A 19,906-nucleotide genomic window follows, 5' to 3' on the forward strand; every position below is an offset into this window, starting at 1 on the left:
CCACATACAGCTCCCCCCCCCTCTCCTCAAAACGTCTGGGCTGCCTGGAGCCCCCCACCCCAGCTAGGGGGGCACCGGGCTGGCTTGGGGGGCAGGCTGGGTCCCGGGGGAGTCAGGACCCCGGTAGCGTCTCTCCGAGGGGCTCAGGGGGATGGCAGGCGTGAGGGGGGTCTGGGGGTTCCCCAGCCCTGGCTCCTTCTTGGGTGTCTTGGGGAGCCCCCAGCCCCAGCTGCCAGGTGGGGATTTCGGGGGGGGGGGGTGGGTGTCACTCCCGTGGGAACACGTGGCAGGGCCAGACCTCCCATGGGGGCTGCTCCCCCCCCCCCCCCCAGCCTGCAAGAGGTCACACCAGAGCCCCCAGACCCTCAACTGGGCCACCCCCTCCTCCATGCCCAGGGATCCCAGCCTAGGGGTGCCCCGTGGGTCCCACCCCTGCCCTGCTGTGATCCCCCCAGTCAACCCGCCCACCCGCGCAGGGGGCAGCGGTCGCAGCCCCCCTGTAGGACACGCTGGGGGCAGCCACCGCTCCCCACTCGTGTCAGTGTGACTCAAGGGGCTGGACAGGGCCACCCCAGCGGGGACCCGGCCTGGGGAGAAGCTGCCCTGTGTCACCCGGGGGGGCAAGGGCAGGGACCCCTGGTGACATCCTGCAATTCTCCCCCCCAGGAAAGACGGGAGGGGGGCACCTGGCTGAGCTGAGGACTCCCCCTCGCCTCCATGGGCCCCCCCTTGGCCGTACCCCAGAGCTGTGACACTTTTGGGGACTGAAAGAGCTTTTTGGGTATGGAGCCCAGAGGGACCCCTACCCCGACATCCCCAGGCTGAAGGACACGCTGCAAGCCCCAACATGCTGAGTCACCACCCCAAAAAAGGGGGAGGAAAAAGGGGTCACTTCCGCTCCCCCCCCCCCGAAACCCCAAAACACAGGGCTGGGGGAGCTGGGGGGGGTGGGACTCTGAGCACCAGTGCCGGGGGGTCCCACAGCACCGGTGCCACCGCTCTGTCCGTAGGCTGGTGCTGGAGGGGAGAAGGGCTGAGGATTCCCCATGGACTCCCCGAGCTACCCCTCCCCCCGCAGCCCCCTCCACCCCCCGAAAGCAGCAAAAGAACTTGGGGTTGTGCTGTACCCACGGAGAGTGGCGGAGCCAAAAAGTCATTTATTTGCCTCGAGAAGAGCAAAAGCGCTCAGCCCTGCTGGGGCAGAGGAGTGGGAAAGGGGGGACAGACCCCCAGGAAGGGCCCTGCTGGGGCGAGGGGGCTGGGGGGGGAAAGGGGGGGGCAGCCCCCCTGGGAAGGGCCCACCCGTGCTCCCACCCACCACCCGGTAAAGCCCCGAGGGTGGTGGGTCCAGCCATGGGGCTGGGGCTGAGGGACGCAGCCCACCCGCAGCAGGGCAGGGGGCTGGCTGAGGGGGAGCAGCAGAACGAGCCCGAACGGGCGATAGATCACGGACGTGACGATGGATGATGGACACGCGGCCGGTGCCAAGGGCCACCAGCACCCTGACATCTCCGGAGCGGAACAGCTGCCCGATGACACAAGTGGCACGCGCTGTCCTTGCCCACCCTTGGAGCAGGGTGTGTGTGTGTGTGTATAAATGCAAGGACCCCCAAAACGGGGGCATGCGGCTGCTGGCCCACCACCCCGAGGCAAATAAAAATGTGTTGAACAAGACCAGCGCAGCGCCGCGCCTCCGCCGCCACCGTTAACTGCCAGCCCCTTGACCACACACACGGCACCTGCCCGCCAGCACCGAGCACACCGAGCCGTTTGTGCAAACCGTCGTCACCGGGCAGGGGGATGGTGTACCCCCAGGAGCGGAGCCCCTCCGGCACAGCGCCAGCGCCCGCTGCTTGCTCGATCAACCATGTCCCTCGTGGGGGTCTCGGCCCCTCCCAGCCCAGCCGACCCCAGGCCACTTTGTCCTCGATGCACCAAACACTTGAGCAACCGCAAACACCGACTCAGCCTTCAGGAGCAATGCACGGAAAGGTGGATGCTGAGGTGGAATATTGAACTGTCGGACTCAGAGGGTTGTGATGGGCGCTGGGAAGTCCCCATGGTTATAGAAGAGGGGACCGTTCCGCGCTCTCCAGCTTTTTGGAGACCACAGCAGGACCTTGTGTCGTCTGGGGCTCCCTAGTACGAGGGAAATGCGCGTGGAGATGCTGGAGCATCCAGCAGGCACAGGGAGAGGCAGAGGGAGCTGGGTAGCTCGGCTGCTGCCCCCAAGCACTTGCCGCGGGGACAGGGAAGCGCCGGAGATGGATGGTGACAGAACAAACAGTGACAGTTCAAGTTGTGCCATGGCAAGCTCCGATACACATATTTTTACTAATAATTTCAAAATCATGAGGATGATCACACAATGGAGTAGAGCCCTTGGATAGGAACGCCCACCCCGGGGATACTCGAGTCCCAGTTAGGCCAGTCCCTGAGCCGCCTCCCCCCGCCAGGCTGATGGAGATGGGGCCTGGCCAACGTAGCTCTGTGCCGACCACCGACTGAGCGCACAGCAGCACCCCCAGACCAGCCCACCTCCCCGGGCTGGGGACCTGCCCCCAGGGCGCACAGCAGCTCCCAGAAGAAGGGCAGCCTGTGCACAGGAACAGGGCCAAGCAGGGGAGGTTACTCAGCACCTTAATGCCAGGCGGCGGGAAGGTTCTACTGGTTTCACAGTTGAGTCCTCGAGGCTGGAGCTCTGCAGCTTCATCAAGACTGTGCAGTTTGGCTTTCTGGGGCCAGACCCGTGCACCAGCCCGTTTGTAAGAACAATGTCTGGAGCAGGCACCGACCTTTGTTTTATATAGCCAAGAGCTGCCAGAGTAAGGGGGAAGACTCTTCCAGAAGTTTGGGTGAGGGTGCTGGAGCCCGATGCACCAAACCTTGTGGCTGGGCGATGCCCAGGGAGCGTGGCTGCTTGCTGGAGGGCCCTGCCCAGCACCAGCCTCTGCTGGCAGCGACCGACCCTGCGGTCTGAAAAAAGCCCTGGGGTTTGGTGGTGGGAGAGGCAGACAAAATACAACAGGGGCTGCCCAAAGAGGCAGGACAGCGTCCTCAGATCAACCCACCTGCGTGTCTGTGTCCACGCTGCGGGTGTTGCTCACCAGCACGCGCAGAGCAGCACTAGCACCATCTCTGCCAGAGAGCAGAAGGAAACGTGGATTTCAAGAGAGCCCCCAAAACACCGTGTGCTGTAGGAAAACAGATCGCAGCAGCGAGAGTGAACAGCAGAACTGCAGCCACCACCGCGTTGCTGGCCACGGGGAGGCCGCAGCAGGCCAAGGCGCCTGCACGCTGGCGTGGGCTCGCCCTCAGCTGTCACACAGCGCCTTCATAGCGCTGTTATCTGCTCCCCCGGCCCACGCTTCCCCCCTTCACCTTATCACTTCCACACACTAATGTTTACCCCTTGAGGAAACCCAGTGGCAACTCCTTGTAACCATGGGAATAGGGCAGCGCTTCCCGCTGTCCTTTCCCGGCTCTGGGAACCGCTGCCTGCCGTGAACGCCTGCCCGCAGCAGCCAGTGCTTTGCCCTGCGCTGGAACCCGGGCCGTAAGCCATCTTCTGCGCTCCTGGAGCCACGACTGCCTCTCCTGCAAGCAGAGCCCATCCCAGCCATCCCTTGGAGGCAACATTCGCCATCGGCAGCGACTCATCCTCTCGCTCCACAGGCCGGGTTTGGGTGCAGAACGCCGTGAGGCTCCTCCGGTGACCGAAGGAAAGGCAGGGACTGACTGTGCCCAAGCCACGCGGCAGTGGCCTGGCACAGCAGCTGGTCACGCAGCCTGCTCCACCCCGGCGTCAGGCAAAGGCGACTGCAGGCGAGGTTTGCTGCTCCCGCTCCAGGACCTGCATAGAATTCCATGCCTGCAAGCACCAAAGACAAACGGACCCCCGCTGCCGCGCCCCCAGCCCGTTCCCAAGCTCTCCAGCAGCTCAGGCACCGGAATTAACTGGAATCTCAGTTAAGTTCCTCTCCTACAGGGACGCTGTCTTGATTCTCACTGAAATCACACCCAGGCCGACAGGGCACTGCCGAGCGGGCGCTGCAAGGCCGTAACGACCGAGAATCGATGGGAGGTTCTGCGCGGAGCCCCCCCTCAGCTCCCCAGCCCAGAAGCGCCCTTCAGCCGCCCGCTCTACGTAACACCCTGTCACTGCCCCGCAGCGCGTGTGTGGGCACAGATACAGGGGGAGGCATGATTTTGAGAATACAAAGTGGAGAGCCAGGCTCAGTCACCACACCCTTTTTTATATAGTAATTCGATGCAGCAGGAAAAAGAAAAAAAAAAAGAAAGGGATGCTGACAAGAATCAGCTCCCACCCAGCACGCCAGAGATCCCCCTAACTCACAGTGCTTTTGTTGTTCCTACGTTTAATGGAAATGCACACAAAAAATTCATTAAAAAATAGACAGTAATGTCAAGTTAACATCGGTGCCAAACACTGCCCAAGTGGCTCGTCGCAAACATAGCTAATACAGCTCATGCACACACCACACACCACCACCGCGCTCCAGGGCTGCCCCGTGCCCGCACCAGCCCCCCCTGGCTCACCAGGACCAAGACCAGGCACACCAGGACTGTATCGCTGCTTGGTCAGTTCAGACCCTTGGCCCCCTGTTATTTACCGTGGCCTTTCCATTGCTTTGGCAAGTGTAAAAAGGCCAAGGCCAGCCTGGCTGCTTCATCCGCTGAGCGAATTTTACCTCCACCTGTCGGGGAATCCTCTTAAATGAAGCTCTGGGATGGCCTCCAGCAACACTCCCCCAAATAACGCGAAAGGAGAAACGCAGCTATTACATGCCTGCTTGCCAAAGCTGCCCTAGGTGTTAGAAGAGAGAAACCCCCACTTTCCAAACCTCTAGGGTCTGAAATCCCTGGTAGCAAAAAATTTATTTTCATGACTGAAGACAAGGAGAAATTTATAAACGTATTCTAGCAACCAACCAATAAAACAGTAAATATTCCATTCCTGTGACTTGTATGATCACCCGGGAGCAAAAACATCCAAAAAATGGCTCTGCCATGTGCCACTATGACAACCAGGAGTATGAGGCCACGTGCACATCACCTGTCCTTACTTCTTCCCAACCCCACGTACGCCAGGGAAGTCTCTTTTGAAGGTCTGCAGTGTATCCAGCCATCCTCGGAGTGACTAGTGTCCAACGTTAAAAGGAGAAAAAATAAAGCAGCACACTCATTTCAAAGCCCAACAAAGACATCGACATTGTTAGATTCTCCTAAAAATAAGTAGTTCCAATTCATTTTTTCTCCCCCCAAAGGCCACGTGCCTTGGCCAACGTTCAGCGCATAAGCAGGCTGTGCTTTGGTCCATCCACTCTCTCCAGCTTCTCAAAGTGTTTTCTGGCATTGCGGATGTTGATCAGCGTAGCTGCAGAAGCTGGGATGGGAAAGGAACAGGGGAGATAAAAGAAAAAAAAAGTTAAAAGGGATGGGAGTAACCGAGTCCTCAGAAGTTCAGTGCCGCCTAAAAGCGATGTCCTGTCAGCATGCTTATTGCCACCCTGCGGCTCCCTGGCTGCGCAGAACCGAGTGCTGGAAGGTCGGGGCCGCTGGCTGATCCTGGCGCAACACCCAGGGAGTGGGAGCACACCGCGCTCGAGCGGCTCGCTCCCAGGGCCGGCTGCCCCAGCCACCGCGCTGCCCGTTCACTGCACCTCAGGCACCATATCGCAGCGGCTGCCAGCTCAGGGCTTACACGGGTTTTCCCTAATTCAGTAAAACCTCTGAGGAGGACGGAAGCATCCGCACCGCAAGCCCCAAGGCTGTCCTGGCCAGCATCTTGAGCACCTCAAATCCTAACAGAAGTGGTTTCAAGTGGAGCTGTGTAAACAGTTAAATGGTCACACTGCGCCTGTAAGGGCTGGCACTGCCAGCTGCAGTTTCTTCTTTAAGATAAATAGATGCTGCTATAATTAGAGTCCTCGCCCACCAAAACAGTTCAGGCAGCAAGAGCAGAAACCCAAATGTGATCCGTCTTCTGCTTCCTCTCCGAAAAATCACTGGGGCTGCCAGCTCAGAACAGCCCAAAATAGGTTGTTAGACATGACCCACGAAGTCAGGTCACATCTGTTTCAGTGGTTCCCCACCGCTGCCACGATCCTCCACCCGACAGCAGTGAACAGCTCGGCTGCCAAAGGCACACGGCTCTGGCCCACCGCAAAGCCAGGCACTTTCTAACCACCTTCCCCCACCCTCTGCTCAGACAGGGCAAACCCGCAGGACAGTAGATCCCTCTATTTAATTACAATCAGTTCCATTGCTTTCCCTGGCGTCTGTCATTTTCCAAAAGAAAAATCGTTTAAACTAGACTCATTTGGCTTTTTGTCCCTGCAAACAAAAGCAGGCCAGCAGCTTATCTTGGCGTCAACTTACGTATTGAAGGGTCTGACATGACCACCATCACATATGTATTTGATGTAAAGATGTCAATGAAAGCAGCAAAGTTAGAGTTCCTGACCTCCATACTCTGGAAAGAAGCTGCCAGCTTACTAAGAGGAGAGAAAAAAAAAAAGAAAAAAAAAAACCAAGGAAAAAAACAAGGTTACTGGAACATTGCTCTAACAGCTTTTGTGCCTACCCAGCCAACATCCCATTATTTGAGCTGACGGTAACAAAGAAGTGTTTGAGTCCTCACTTGGCAAGCAACACCAGGTACAACTACAAGTTTGGTTGGTTGTGGGTTTTTTTGTTTGTTTTGTTTTTTTTTTTTTTTTAAAGAAAAAAAGTCTTTAGCTTTAGGCTAAAATATAAAATGATTTGTGCACTGAATGGTGAAGGCAATTCAAGAGACAACCCTGTGGAGTCTGCTATACCCAAGCAGTCAACATCACTTCCCCCACGGATGCCACAGCTCAGCCATTTAGAAAGGCAGGTGAACACTGTGGATAACCAGCAGAAATAAGTATAAAACTGAAACATCTGGAGACAGGTCCATACACCACCCCACCAGCTCTCCATCCTACCCAGGCTCCAAACACTTGCAGATATTACCAACAGACTGCGGAACCTGGAGGCTGTTCAAAAGCTGAGCTGCTCCCAATCAAGCTTTCCGCTTTTCCATTCGAAATACCAATAAACAGTGCCTGCAAGCCTCTTGCTCCCAAACCAGCACCGCAGTACAGGGTCTGAATCAAAGCTCTCCGCCTGACAGCAGCACTGTTGACTCTCACTAATTTATCAGTTTCATCCTGAAGCTCTCCTACCTTGCCCAGGAGAAAACGGTTGTTTCAAAACAAGCCTCCTTCCACCATCAGCAAAGGAGGAAGTTACAAAAGATAACTATTAATTCAGTTGTGTTTAAGCGTGGTGCAATTTAGAGTACAGCATCTCTGCTTGCTGAGGAGTCAGAGAACTAGCAGGAATTTGGGGAGCCTTTGTGCTTCTGGATGAAGCCGAAGTGCCTGCTGAGGTATCTTCCCCACCTAATGATTAAATCATCTCACCTGCAACTCAGCTTGAATTGTTTAATAATGTTGCTGATTTTCTCAAATCTGTGGACATCCCGCTGTTCTTTGCATTGATAGTGAGAAATGACCTGGAAGGCAGAAGGACAGTGCAAGCTGGTTATTTGTTTCAGCACAGGTTTCTCAGCCTCGACAGCAGCTATGGGGAACGGGTAGCAAGGACAGATTCCTTTTGCGTTTTGCCGACTGAACTTGGAAACTATTTGCAACAATACTTGTGGTGCTTTCATGATAAAGCAAGACTCAGTAATACAATTACCAGAGAGCCTTCCACAAGGGCAGATGCAAGTATGTTAAGATATGCAAGAGATGCTATTGTCCATCTGAGGTGTGAATACTCCCAACACAGCAGCAATTTAAATCTTGATTTCAAAAAAGAAAGTGCACAGAGAGGAAAAAAATGCAAGACCATCACTGCAGGTAGGGGAAACACACACTTGACAAAGGCTGGAATAGCTTTTCCTTCCTAAGTCTATCGTGCCGCAGGTTCTCAAGGACCGAACCAGGGCAGTTTCCCGTTCTGCAACAGGTGGGCTGCACAAGCACCGCTCTCAAAGCCCGGCGCGCTGTTCCTCCCCAAGACAAGCAGAACAAAGGCAGCCGGTTCCTAGGGAGTTCTCTCCCCGTCAGTTCACTGAGTCAGACCAAGAAGCGCTAAGCTGCCTGCATTCAGATGGGGTCCCCTCCTCTTCCTCCCACGTAGCGATCCATCAGCAGCACAGACCTCAGTGCCTGGCTGCCAATATTCAGAGGATCAAAAGGTTTTTTGAAATCCTGGCAGCGTGACCCACAGCTCTCTCTCCCTGACCGTTTTCACAAGGCTGGTAGCCTATAGACCTCCTCTCCTCAGCCAAATCAGCTAACGGGCCGAGAACTGCCTTTACTGCATCAGGGGAATGGCACACAACCAAACAGTTACATCATCTTCGTTCCCACAGCAAACCAAAAAGGAATATTTTTAAAAACTTATGCTGTGTGCTTCAAGCTCTTAAGAACCATTACACGGACTGCTACTGGAAGTGTCAGACGCCCTGGTCCAAGGATGTTAAATCTTACTTTTCTACCTACACAATCACATTTAACAGATGTGTAAGAACTAAGCTTTCTGGTTGGTTTCCTCCCCCCGCCTCACCTCAAGCACCTTAAAACGATCATGTACTTTCGACTTTTTAAACCTGCCTGATTATTCATACAAGTACAGGTTTAGCCAGATTCAAGGACTGCATTCGTACCAAAGCCTTCATTGTATGCAAGTTTGTTCCTTAACTTTCCAGATCGGTTTTTCTCTTACTGTGATTTGAATACAATCTCAGAGCAAGATTTCACTTCAGGAGAAAGAAGTCCTGGGGGAAGTTTAAATACACGAAAAAAAAGTGAGAAGAAAAGAGTCTTTTAAAAGAGAAGTTACCATTACACTAAAAAATAAGCATAGAATTTTTGTAGCAAAGATTACTCTTTTTCAGTAAAAAAAAAAAAAAAGTACTTATAACAAAATTACATACCACCACGGTGGAACCATTTATTATCTACAAAAGGTCAAAAAGCAGAACTTGCCAGAAAAGGCATGTGTTTACTTCCGATAGTTTAAGAAATGAGAAAAGCTAACAGCTCCTTTTCCACATTCCCTCCATCATTTCCAAGTCAGACATCTAGCCATCAAGGAAAACACTCAAAACATATCAAACCCAAAATTCCTTCAAGAGTTATGGCGCAAAGTCTGAAGAGACCAATCCAGAAACCAAGAGTACAAATGGACAAGCAGCAACGGTGGGTTTAACCAAAACATTTTATCCTGCAGAGACAACAGATCGGAGCACAGCTACCGTGCAGCCGGTAACTTCGAAAGCCATCACAAACCAACCGCTTGTGATCCTCTATCCATACTCTGGGTTTGTAGAGCATCAGACAAAAAAAAAAAAAAACAACAAAAAAACAGAAGAAAAAAGAAATCAGGCCCAGATAAAATGCTAGGCCAGGAGGAACTGAAAAGACTTATTTCAAGCTAAAGAAGGTTCTTGCCCAGGGTAGAAAGGAATTCTCAGAAAAGTCCCACAGCTGACAACAGAATGGGGATATGAAACCCTCTCATAGCTTGGAAGAGGGAAATACTGATCAAGCCCTCAGCTCAACTGCTAGAAGTGGAAATTTTGGGAAGGTCCCCGTGATCCACGGAGTCACGTCAACTCCGCTCAGTATCACAAGGCCTGGATCAATGCGTTCTGCCATCTGGCACCTCTCTTTGGGCTACTGCCACAACAGCACTTTCCACCCAGGGAACTCCGTCCTAGGCTGGGCAGAGGAACCCGAGGGGCAGAACTGCTGTATTCACCAGGAAAGTGGCTCTCTCAAACAGAAGCACTTCATCTGCCTCGATGATCTGAGCAAAGTTCCTCAGGTTCATTTCCAGCTGCTGGACGTTGGGGATCAGCTGATAGACTATACTGGACCAGGCCTGTCAGTAAAGAAAGACACAACATAAAGGCTGCGTTAGCACTTCTCTGCCTCATCCTCGTTAAGCAGCATGCTCAAAAACTGATTATTTGCAGTTCTGGGTGCCGCTAGCCTAGGTGAGACTGAGAAGCTTCTCCCACCTCCACGTCCAGGTATCTCCACTACAGCAGAGACTACAAGGGGCACCCCAGACCTGAGCAAACTCTTCACTAGGGCAAGTTCTTCTCCACATCACTCCCAGAGAACCTACAATACTACTAAAAAGACTTAAACCATCCTAATTTTAAGCTGCTGCTTCTGGATAAACCCGCTCAGGTTTTCAGAGGTTTTTTTTTTTAATCTTGAGTAAGGTCGACATGAAGATGGATACCTGGCAGCTCACCACTGACCCAAACAGAATGCTCTACTCCGACCCAATGAATCGGGCCCAGGCCCAGAAGGGGTTGGGGGTGCTGTAATGGGCATCTGTCCTTGTTCAGACTCAGGTCCTCTAAGCTCAGCTTCACCTCGCTGCCTACCTACCGCCCCAGGTTTGTGTCAGTGCCTGCCCACGCGCTTCCCCCCAGGAGTCGGGGTGGATACTTGTCTCCCCTATTCACCAAGTAACTGATAGACCCTAAACACTTCTGCCACCCCACTGGCCAAATGCAAAGTCAAAAGCCTAAGCCATGGGTACAAGCTCTGAAGAGCTCTGGCAGGGCTGTCTAGAACAGCCCAGGTGCATCAGCCACTCAAACAAAGTCACCAGCGTAACAGATGACCATCAGGGACACCTGCAGGAAGACAGGGCATGCTTTGGAAGGCTGATTTCTAGAGGCAGGTGGGTATGTGCTGTGTGAAGAGCGATGTCTGGCCTATGGTACCATGTCAGCCTCAGCCAAACACAGCACACACTGAAGGCAGAGGAATTTGCAACAGCATTGGATGGATTTGCCAGGATGGTGAAATCTGCCATCCAAAGTCCCACTGAAGTCAGAAGAAAGGCCAAATGGTCCTCACCTTCCGACAAGCAACCCAGCCACTACACTACCACCGCTGCTTATTAGCATTCGCTGGCAATTATACCAATCATTTGCTATCAGCGTAGCCCTGATAGCACTCACCGCTCCCACACCTGGAAGACCTCCGACACTGCAGTCAAGACTGACAGATAGCAGAGAAACCCCATCATCTCCCAAAAGAAAAGCAAATTCCCAGAAGGGTAAATGATCATGTTGCAACAGTGCTACAGAGAAACACAGGAAACAATTCCTTGCTGGATAAATATGACTAAAAAAACCCATGCAGTAGCTCTTTCTAAAGCACCCAGGCACAGTATTCAAGCAGTATTAGCGTACTGACACCATGACTCCAACACGGGGAGAGGTTTTACTTTCCCTAATTAAAATCCAGATGCTCTGACGCCATTTACAGCAGCTAACCTCCAGAAGTAGCTGCTGCAGAACCAAAAGGGCCAGTCACTAACAAACAAGTAACAACTAACCACTCTCCCTCCTCGTGCTCTTACGTTCAGATGGGACGGGGGAAGCCAAATACGGAGAGGAAGCTGTACAAACCTTGTAAAGCGTTTCATCCCAGATGGAAGTTCTAAAACACACACATTCCAAGGGACGGGAAAGGCGCTTCAAGTCTTCCTCACGCTCTTTAAAAATCTGGGGGGGGGAAAAATGATTAGCAGCTAAGTGTAAGTATTTCTGCCTTTGGTGCAGTTGCTGTGCTGCATTTACAGCAAGCATTTCAAACAAATCTCAAGTCCCTACAGCACCGGAGAAAAGACAGCAGCAGAGCATGCCGGCCAGGACAGGCCAGCAGAAACCCCTTTCACTGGAGCAGCAGGGACTTGCAGACCACAGCTGTCTTGCAATAGATCTGACTGGGACTCAAAGCTGAAATAACTATGGGCATTGTGGAGTGGGAGTGGAAGTGGACACACATGAGTGTCTCCAAGGACCTACATTTTGACAACTCCCTGGTCACAGGCAAGAAGCTCCATCGCTGAGGACAGGACAGGAAGAAAGCACTCGAGGTTCATCAATATGAGGAGCTCTGAGGCATGTACTTGTACAGTCTTGTCTTCTCTTCTCACACCATCCTCTGCCCTTAGAAGTTATGGTTACAAAAAAAGGGGAGCAGGGGGAACAGCAGAGACCAGACAGCCTTGTGCCAGGCTCTGACAGAACTGCTAGAAATGCAACAGGACAGCCAGCACCATGCCTCTACAGAGGGAGACACAACGACCACCTTCACCTCAGCTGTTTTTAGGAACACAGGAGAACATTAACCCATCCCCAGGAAACGCTGCGCAGGCCAGCACTTACCATCTGGGTCCTGGGATACCTAAGGCTTCAGTAAGATTTTACCGAGACAGAGATTTGGCCCAGTATTTGCATGTTCTTCTGAGTAGCAGAATCAAAACAGCTCTCGATGGGTGTGCAATGATACATGTCGAAAGCATATCTGAAATAAGGCCCCTCTTCTGTCCACCCCTCGCTTCAGGGCCTCACTAGAGTCTGCCCCACCGTGTAAAACCAGAATTTGTGTCCACTAGTCCCAAAACAAATCAGGACAGGACAGCATCAAGCAGATTTTAAGAGTCATGCTTCAGCCTGGAGGGAAGGCAGATGGAAGTAAGGAAAAGCTCCTTGAGTCAACCCTACGAAACCAGCTTGAGCTATTTCTGCACTGAGCTGGAGGGTAGAACCAGAACCAGCAGAGGAGGATCACCACTCTGAGACAGCACGCGTGATCTGAAGCCAGCCTGCTACGTGGAAGAAGTCTGCCTGTGCCGGGAGGTCAGGGTGTGGTTTCAGCCACAGGACCTCGCACAGCCTCCTCCGCAGCTGCCCAGGCACGTACTCACCAGGAATCAGAAGAAATTAATAAGACTTCTTACTTCAGACAAAAGCAGACAGCCTAAAGGGGTCTCCAAACATGCTGCAAGCCAGGGAGTGGCCAAGCAGCCAGGGATGTGCTTGTCTAACCCATAAAGCTCATTTTCCTTTCGGTATCAGGAGTTAGTTGCTTTTCAGTCCAAGGTGGTAGGAACTCAGCATCTTTAACCTCCCTGCCACCTTTCAAGAGCTCCAAAAAGAACAGAAGAACTCCAGACATCTCTTAAAGGCTGATCTCCAGGCTCTGCAGGATGCCTTCTGGGGCAGAGGAGTGCTTATGAGGTGATCTCTGGGCAGGCAGGCCCAACTGACAGAACAGAATCCACTGACAAACCACCTCCTAGTTAACGGGGAAAGTTTCAACTGCCACCGCCACCATCTGCAAAGCCAGCCACATGGTGAGCAGCAAGATTAAGGTCACTGGTTTTCTTTCAGTTCTACCTCCCTTCTGGAGCCAACGTCTGGTGAAAGTGCTAGAATCAGCGCTATAAAAGAAAAGGCTTAGAGTAGGTGTCACTGAAAATAGTTAGTTCTGTTCTCAAATAGATTATATGCAAGAGATAGCGATGACATACAGTTTAGAAAAGGCAGAAAAAGCTTAGAGGGCTCTGACAATTCCTAACATCTGAGAAACCCTTCTAGGAGCAGTGCTGATGGGGCTGTATTTGAACTATGAAATCGCAATGCATCAGCACAGCCAAAAGATGTTCTGTTTGAAAGCATTTCTATGGCAACTATCAGGTTCTCACCAAATCCCGCTGATCCTCCTGCACCAAGTCCATCTTGTGCACTAGACAAAAGATCTTTGCGTCAGGAGAGTTCTGAAGAATTGCCTCCAAGCATGACTGGTAGTAGTGCATGTCCTTCTCCAGTTCACGGCTCTCTACATCAAAGACATAGATGAGGACTTCTACGTTGCGGAAGATGTTGTCCCGCTGACTGGTGAAGTAGTTCTCCATGAAGGTGTCCTGTCTGAGAAGGAGCAGAGTGACAAAGCAAGGAGATCCCTGTTAGAGCAACCAGGTCCTGATTAGCATTGTCAGGAAAGGTGCTACGTGTAAAATACCTCCTGCTAGACAGGCAAGGTTCACATTTGGAGCTAGAGACCCCCCCTCACGGGAGTCCAGGCAAAAGCCCCAGGGTGGCTATATTCCCCGTGACACACGGCTCCCTAAAGCATTTCCAAGCAAGCAGAGCTGGATGCTGCTGAAGAGCATCTGCTCACCAGTCTCACAAGAAGCCACAGCTTCCCTCACATCACAGCTGGCTGCAAACAGAGCTACACTGCTTCTGGGCCCAGGCTGGCTTTCAGAGAGTTGCAAATAGAAAAGCCACAGCAGCAGAAGCTAAAACATAACCAAAACCATCGGTGCAGACGGCAGGATTTAAATCTCCTTTAAGTTTTCCTGAAGGTGGCTCAAGCAATGCATGAGAACTTGAGAGCTGATGGAAGATTCAAGTTGGACAGCTCTGCTGAGGCTCTGCCAGCGGGAGAGCATCCTTCAAAAAGCTGCTTCCAGGAGCCAGAGGATCAGTGTCAGCCTTCAGCACCGCTTCCCAGCATGCACCCCCTTTGGATCAAGCTGGTGATGAACAACTCCAAAACCAGCACCACCTCCCACCACCTGAGGAGAAAGTCCAAGTGAAGGACTCAGGCTTTTTGCCAGCAGAAGAAAGCAGGCAGTGAGGGAAGGGCAGACCTATGCACCGCACCTTTTATGCGGGGATAACTCAAGAGACAGTGTAACTGTGCCAACCCCTTCCACCCACAAGCCTAAGATGCGAATCCATTCTTTCCAGAGCTGTCTCACAAGTTTTACAGTGCACGCATGAAGCCTGCTCTATTCCCTTCATACACAACACCAGCACCCTCATCCCTCTGGGGCAGGAGGACCTCTGTTTTGCTACATCCCAGCCTTATTCCCCAGAGCCAGCCCCCAACGGTTTCAAAAGCAAAAGAATAAACAGTACCTACCCTCCACAGTCCCAGAGGTTTAATACCAGGTTTCCTAGAAATCTAACATGGGAGTGCTCCACATCAACTGGAAAGAGACAACAGGAGTTTACCAACTGCACCACACTCCCAGACCAGAGCTACCTCTTCAGGCAGCCAAAAATGCCATTCTTTGCAACGCAGCCCACAGTTTGTAAAATCCCATCTAAAGAACACCCTTGTACGCAAATGTGTAGATGAAGGCGCCACGGAAACAGACAGTTCCCAGAATAACTCAAGCCTTCCTACTCTCTACCCAGGACACTATTCTCCTGAGAAGCGTAGTGGGAGGTTCCCCTTTAACATGTTCTCTCATCTCTGTGATATTTTAAGAACGATATTAGTTCCAGTGCAGTCTGCAAGGCCTTCAGCAAGCCTTAAAAGAATAAATCAGTAACACAAAGAATGTAAACTTTATGAACAGGCCAAGTTTATGGCAAAGAGGAAACGTACACCAAAAACGGCATTAAGTCCTCACAGGTGCTTCCCAGCAAGGAACATTAGAACCTGACAATTGACAGCCCGGTTTCAGAGGAATCACTTATTGCTTTTTCAGATCCATGGCTTTGGAGGGGGAAAAAATCAAAAAGGTACATGACACCAACTGAGCCTAGTGCATCACCCTGCCAAAACTACAGGTGCAGAGCAAGATCGCTGCGCCTCCAGCTGCGCTGGCGATCAGCTGGCTAACAACAGGAAAGCCTCACCAACAAGGACCACCACGAGAAGACTCTGAAAAGCCCTCCAATAAGAGGTGTAGCTGCAGCAAAGGCCGCTTCCTGACCAAAATAAAAATTAAGGATGTCAGTTCAACAGTAAAGCAGCAAAACTGAACCCAGTGCTGCCTTCCCTTTCAGTTCAGCCTCCTACATGCCCTCAGCTGCGCTCAGGAGTGAAGCTCCCTGTGAGGTGCGGCACCTGGGAGGATCAGCAGACACCCATCTACCCCAGAGCAGAGGAGAGGCAGGGATTGCTGGAGGTAACAGCCTCACCCTTTTAATGAAGGCGATTTGAGCCTTGAGAACTTGTGGTTCGAACAAGAGAAGACTTACTTGTGGCACCCAGGCGCCGTGTGTCCCTGGCGATGTAGTTTGCAAAGATAATGGACCTCATGCTGGTCTTCCCAGACCCACTTTTACCCATCAGCAGCACCTAGGAAGAAAAAAAAAGGAAAGGATTAGTTGCCACAGAGCACAGAGTCCTTCACAGCTCCCTTGGGATTAACACCTTACTGCCGAATAAACAGCCACCAAAATAAAGGACAAATGTAATTCAGACATGAATACATCACGAGACTGAGGCAAAGAAGAGTACCATGCCCGGGAAAGCAGGAGACAGACATGCTTCCCTCCTTGCTATGCATGGTCACCAAACTGTGGTCAGACTGAAACCCTTCCCTCTTGTTTGCATTCTCAAACTATGGCCACCCCACCCCCCTCAGGAACCTCTGCCCTTCCAGGCACCACACACCCGTTCCCTCAGCCGGCTGCCTACCCCCCAGAAAGCACAGCCAGCCCACAGCCACTGTCCTCCAAAGCCCCTTTTCCCAATGCACGCTGGCAGAGGACTCATTATCAGCACCCGGGGAAGAGTGGGAGCTGCTCCCAAAGCTGCCACAGCCTCCCCATCCCCTCACACCTGCTCGCTTTCCAAACACACTGGCACCACAGGTGAGGGCTTGATGGTTTTGACAACAGCAAAAGACTTTGCCAGGACAGAAGAGGAGCTTTACCTCAAGCCTTTAAGACCAGGCTGGAAACAATCCCTTGCCCACTCAGCTCTGGTATTCTCCACCTATTACTTCTCTCCTAAATCACGCTCTTTTCCTTCCCCTTATGTGACTTGTTTTCTGCTCCCCCACAGAAGTGAAATACAAGTTACGTTTCAGGTATCAGAAAAACAGCAAAAAGTTAAAAGCAGATGGGACAGCCCGGTTTCAAGTGCACCAGGCTCTTGTGTAGGGGGGACACTTGACTCCAGAGTCCTGTCTGCAGATCACCAGGCCAAAGGAGAGGCAGCACCTTTGGTAGTCAAAACCTAGGGGGTGACTGGGGGGGGCGGGCAGGAAGAGGGAAGACAGTCACACAAGGCAAGACTCTACACTGATCTAAAAATAAAATTGAAAAGCCCCAACAGTGACAGTCAACTCAGACTTGCTCACAAAAACAGCTGTCAAACAAGTTCCAGTTACGAAGTCACATTCAGCCTTTGGCAACAGCTCTAAAAATCTATCATCAAGGATAGAGATCGCAACCGGCCCAAGTCTGCCTGCCCAGCTGCGCCAGTGCCAAACGCGAGCTGGGAAGGGAAGGCACTCACTCGCCTCCCAACCTCGCTCTGCGACTGCATGGCAACAGCTGCCAAAATCTCAGGGCAAAACAGGAGAGGCAGAATCGCACCATCCCGTTTGCATAAGTTATCCTTCCGAGAGTGACTGCAACGTTTCACAGGCTGGCGAGCACCCTTTCCAAGGAGAAGCTGACCACATGTCTCGATGATTTGGTAACAAGGGCTTTTCCTCAGAGAGGCAGGCTGCCTACCCGCCTTTCCAGAGCAAAACCCCCAGAAACCTGCACTGTCTTCTGCCCCTGAGCTACAGGCAGGGCAGAAGGAGCAAACATCAACATCTCTTATTTCATAGCACCTGCAGAAAAAGCACACGCAGAAACACAATACGGCTCAACAGCACAGCCCAAGCCAGCCTACAGGCGAACCCAATTCCCAAGTTTTAGGCTACGGAGGCCTTTCAGAGGGGTCAGACAACAGCACTTAGGCCTGGGCAGGAAACTCAATCCTAGCACACCATGGAAAGGCAGCCGTGTGGCCTCTACACAGCCGCTTTAACAGCTGTGAGTATACTTACTGCTGGAATACACCCACCTCCACCCCCCGAGTTCTCAGGAAAAGCTCTACTCTTTCCCCAGGTGTGAAGTCTGAGCCTCCCAGGAGCCCTCAGCGAATTACAGGCTCCCCAGACAAGTTTCTGTAATGCACTGGAAGGGTCTCCCCTGGGCTGATGAAGCGGGTCAGGACGTACCCTCTTCCCTCATACCACAGGAGGCACGCAGCGAGCCCAGGATTTTGCAACACGTACCAGTAACGCGGATGCAGTGGTTACCACGACGGCTCCATGGCAAGCCTGCCCTGCCACTCATGCAGCCAATAAACTCAACTCCAATTTTAGTTTCTAGCACTTTAAGTGAAGGATGTGTCTGCTGACACTGAGCCTTCAGAGGCACATGACGGCTGAAGAACACGCTGAGGCAAGGATGCACACACATAATGACATTAGCAAATGCAGATGGGGAATGAAAACCCAACTGCAAGGGATTCTCCTTTCAGTTCTTACCTTTTTCTTCATGGCTGTGCTTGGCATCACCCACCTGCAGAGAGAAGACCACATTCTTAGCCTGCTCTGCCTTCCCCACGTACAGGCTTTGCTCTAGCGCCTGCATCCCACCCCAGCAGCGCGGTGGGAAAGGGGAAGCGCTCCCACCCGGGCAGGGCGCCCCCGGACCTCCGCCGTGCCAGGCGCTTGGAGCTGCTGCCTCAGGCGGCTCAAACTTCAGCCGAAGCCCCCGGGAGCCCCCTGCGAGCCCCCGGCCAGCAGCGCTCCCCAGCAGGCCCAGCAGGCCGGGCAGCGGGCCCACGAGCGGGCAGCACACCGACCGGTCCCGGCCCCGGGCCCTGCCCGCGGGGCGCCCCGCAGCCCAGCCCCGGCTACCGCCGCCCCCGGCCCCGCTCCCCTCGGCCACCGCCGCCCCCGGCCCCGCTCCCCGCGGCCGCCCCCACCCCGCCGGGCCCCGCCGTGGCCTCGACCCCCGGCTCGGCCCGGCCCGCGCCGCCGGGCCCCGCCGCCCCCCGCTACCTTCTAGCCGCGGTAGGCGCCTCCCGGGCCGGCTCGGCGGTGCCCGCGGGCGGCGGCGGGGGAGCCTGCCGGCCTGCGCTCCGGAGGCGGCGGAGCTCTGCGGCACCGAGCGCCCCCCGCTCCGGGGTAGGCCTCAAAGCCGCGGCCTCACGTGAGCCCGCCGCGCCGCCGGGGTCTCGCCCGCTCCCGCCGCGGCACCCGGGACCCCCCGCCCCCCCCCAGCGGCGCTCACGAGACCCAGCGCTCGGCGGCGGCCGCCGGTCACGTGAGCGCTCGCCCCACCCCTCCCGCGCCCCCTCCCGTCACGTGACGCGCGGCGCCGCGGCGGGCGGGCGGAGGCAGAAAGGGGCGGGGCGAAGACGAGGCTCTGGCTGCCATCTTTGATGCGGGCAGCCCGTTACTGGCAGGAGGGGGTTTGCGGTGGCGGGAGCGCGGCGCGGCGGCCGGCGGCGGCACTCAGGGGACGGGCGAGAGCTCTCGGCGGGGCCCGCCCGAGCCTCATAGCGTCCGGGGCGGCGGGAGCTCGCGGGCTAGCAGAGCTGTGAGGCGGCCGGGGAGCTATCCCTTCAGCGCCTCCCATATGGTCTAGCGGTTAGGATTCCTGGTTTTCACCCAGGCGGCCCGGGTTCGACTCCCGGTATGGGAAGCTATGATCTTTTCTTACCCGCCCCGGAGCGGGAAGTGCCGCCCGCTTCCTCCTGTTACAGATCTGCTAATAAGTTAGAATTCATTGACTTTATTTGATTTTATAAAATCATTTGGAATAACAAATATATTTTAATGCAACTTGTAGTTGCACAGTAAAAGCTGCTATGAAATCCTTTGTACAGCCCTGTACCAAGGCCAGAAGAATGGGCTAGAATCATTGTTTAAAACTTAGGTAACAGATCTGGGATTTTACAGATTTCTTGGTATTTGACTAGTCTTCTGTATGTAGAAAGTGTATTGAAATGTCAGAATATAGAATTAATGGGAACTGGGGAGAGTCGACAGGCACAACTCGTAGTTACCTGCCAAGAAACCGTGAACTTTAGTAAAAGGTAATTCCGACAGGGGGCGATCGCGCCCACCGACTCATATGCCGCCTACCCAGATGGTACCCCAGACCCATTTCTGGACCTTTCTAACCTTTACTGCGCAGAATCAGATATGGGAGGAGAGTATGTTAATGATTATTTACTATCATGGGGAAATACTATGATTATGCATG

General features: G+C 53.4%; 1 protein-coding gene and 1 non-coding gene across 3 annotated transcripts; one reads left to right on the forward strand and one right to left on the reverse strand.

Moving 5' to 3' along the window:
- Nucleotides 1-4,880: 4,880 nt before the first annotated feature.
- Nucleotides 4,881-18,955, reverse strand: LOC102046950 (ras-related GTP-binding protein A). 2 transcript variants are annotated; one of them, XM_055727509.1, is made up of 10 exons: nt 18,699-18,951; nt 18,178-18,212; nt 15,881-15,980; nt 14,811-14,877; nt 13,585-13,807; nt 11,501-11,596; nt 9,823-9,945; nt 7,473-7,564; nt 6,403-6,518; nt 4,881-5,407 (listed from the first exon to the last, which is right to left on the reverse strand). In XM_055727509.1, the coding sequence occupies exons 2-10, from the start codon at nt 18,202-18,204 to the stop codon at nt 5,310-5,312; spliced, it is 942 nt and encodes a 313-aa protein (XP_055583484.1). In that variant the 5' UTR covers nt 18,205-18,212; nt 18,699-18,951; the 3' UTR covers nt 4,881-5,309. The 2 variants fall into 2 exon arrangements, with proteins under 2 accessions (XP_055583484.1, XP_055583485.1); XM_055727510.1 differs by lacking the exon at nt 9,823-9,945 and having other exon boundaries at nt 18,699-18,955.
- Nucleotides 18,956-19,270: 315 nt separating this feature from the next.
- TRNAE-UUC (transfer RNA glutamic acid (anticodon UUC)) lies at nt 19,271-19,342 on the forward strand. Its single transcript has one exon. It is a non-coding gene; the product is annotated as a tRNA-Glu (tRNA).
- Nucleotides 19,343-19,906: the final 564 nt, after the last annotated feature.

This window comes from Falco cherrug, chromosome 15, assembly GCF_023634085.1.
Source record: "Falco cherrug isolate bFalChe1 chromosome 15, bFalChe1.pri, whole genome shotgun sequence".
NCBI classification, from domain to species: Eukaryota; Metazoa; Chordata; class Aves; order Falconiformes; family Falconidae; genus Falco; species Falco cherrug.

Excerpts from the sequence above, each read along its gene's own strand:
- LOC102046950 (XM_055727509.1), bottom strand. The coding sequence starts at position 18,204 with ATGCCAAGCACAGCCATGAAGAAAAAG. Across the intron at positions 13,808-14,810 it reads AACCTCTGGGACTGTGGAGG|ACAGGACACCTTCATGGAGA; the intron begins GTAGGTACTGTT and ends GCTCCTTCTCAG. Across the intron at positions 6,519-7,472 it reads CAATTCAAGCTGAGTTGCAG|TAAGCTGGCAGCTTCTTTCC; the intron begins GTGAGATGATTT and ends CTCTCCTCTTAG.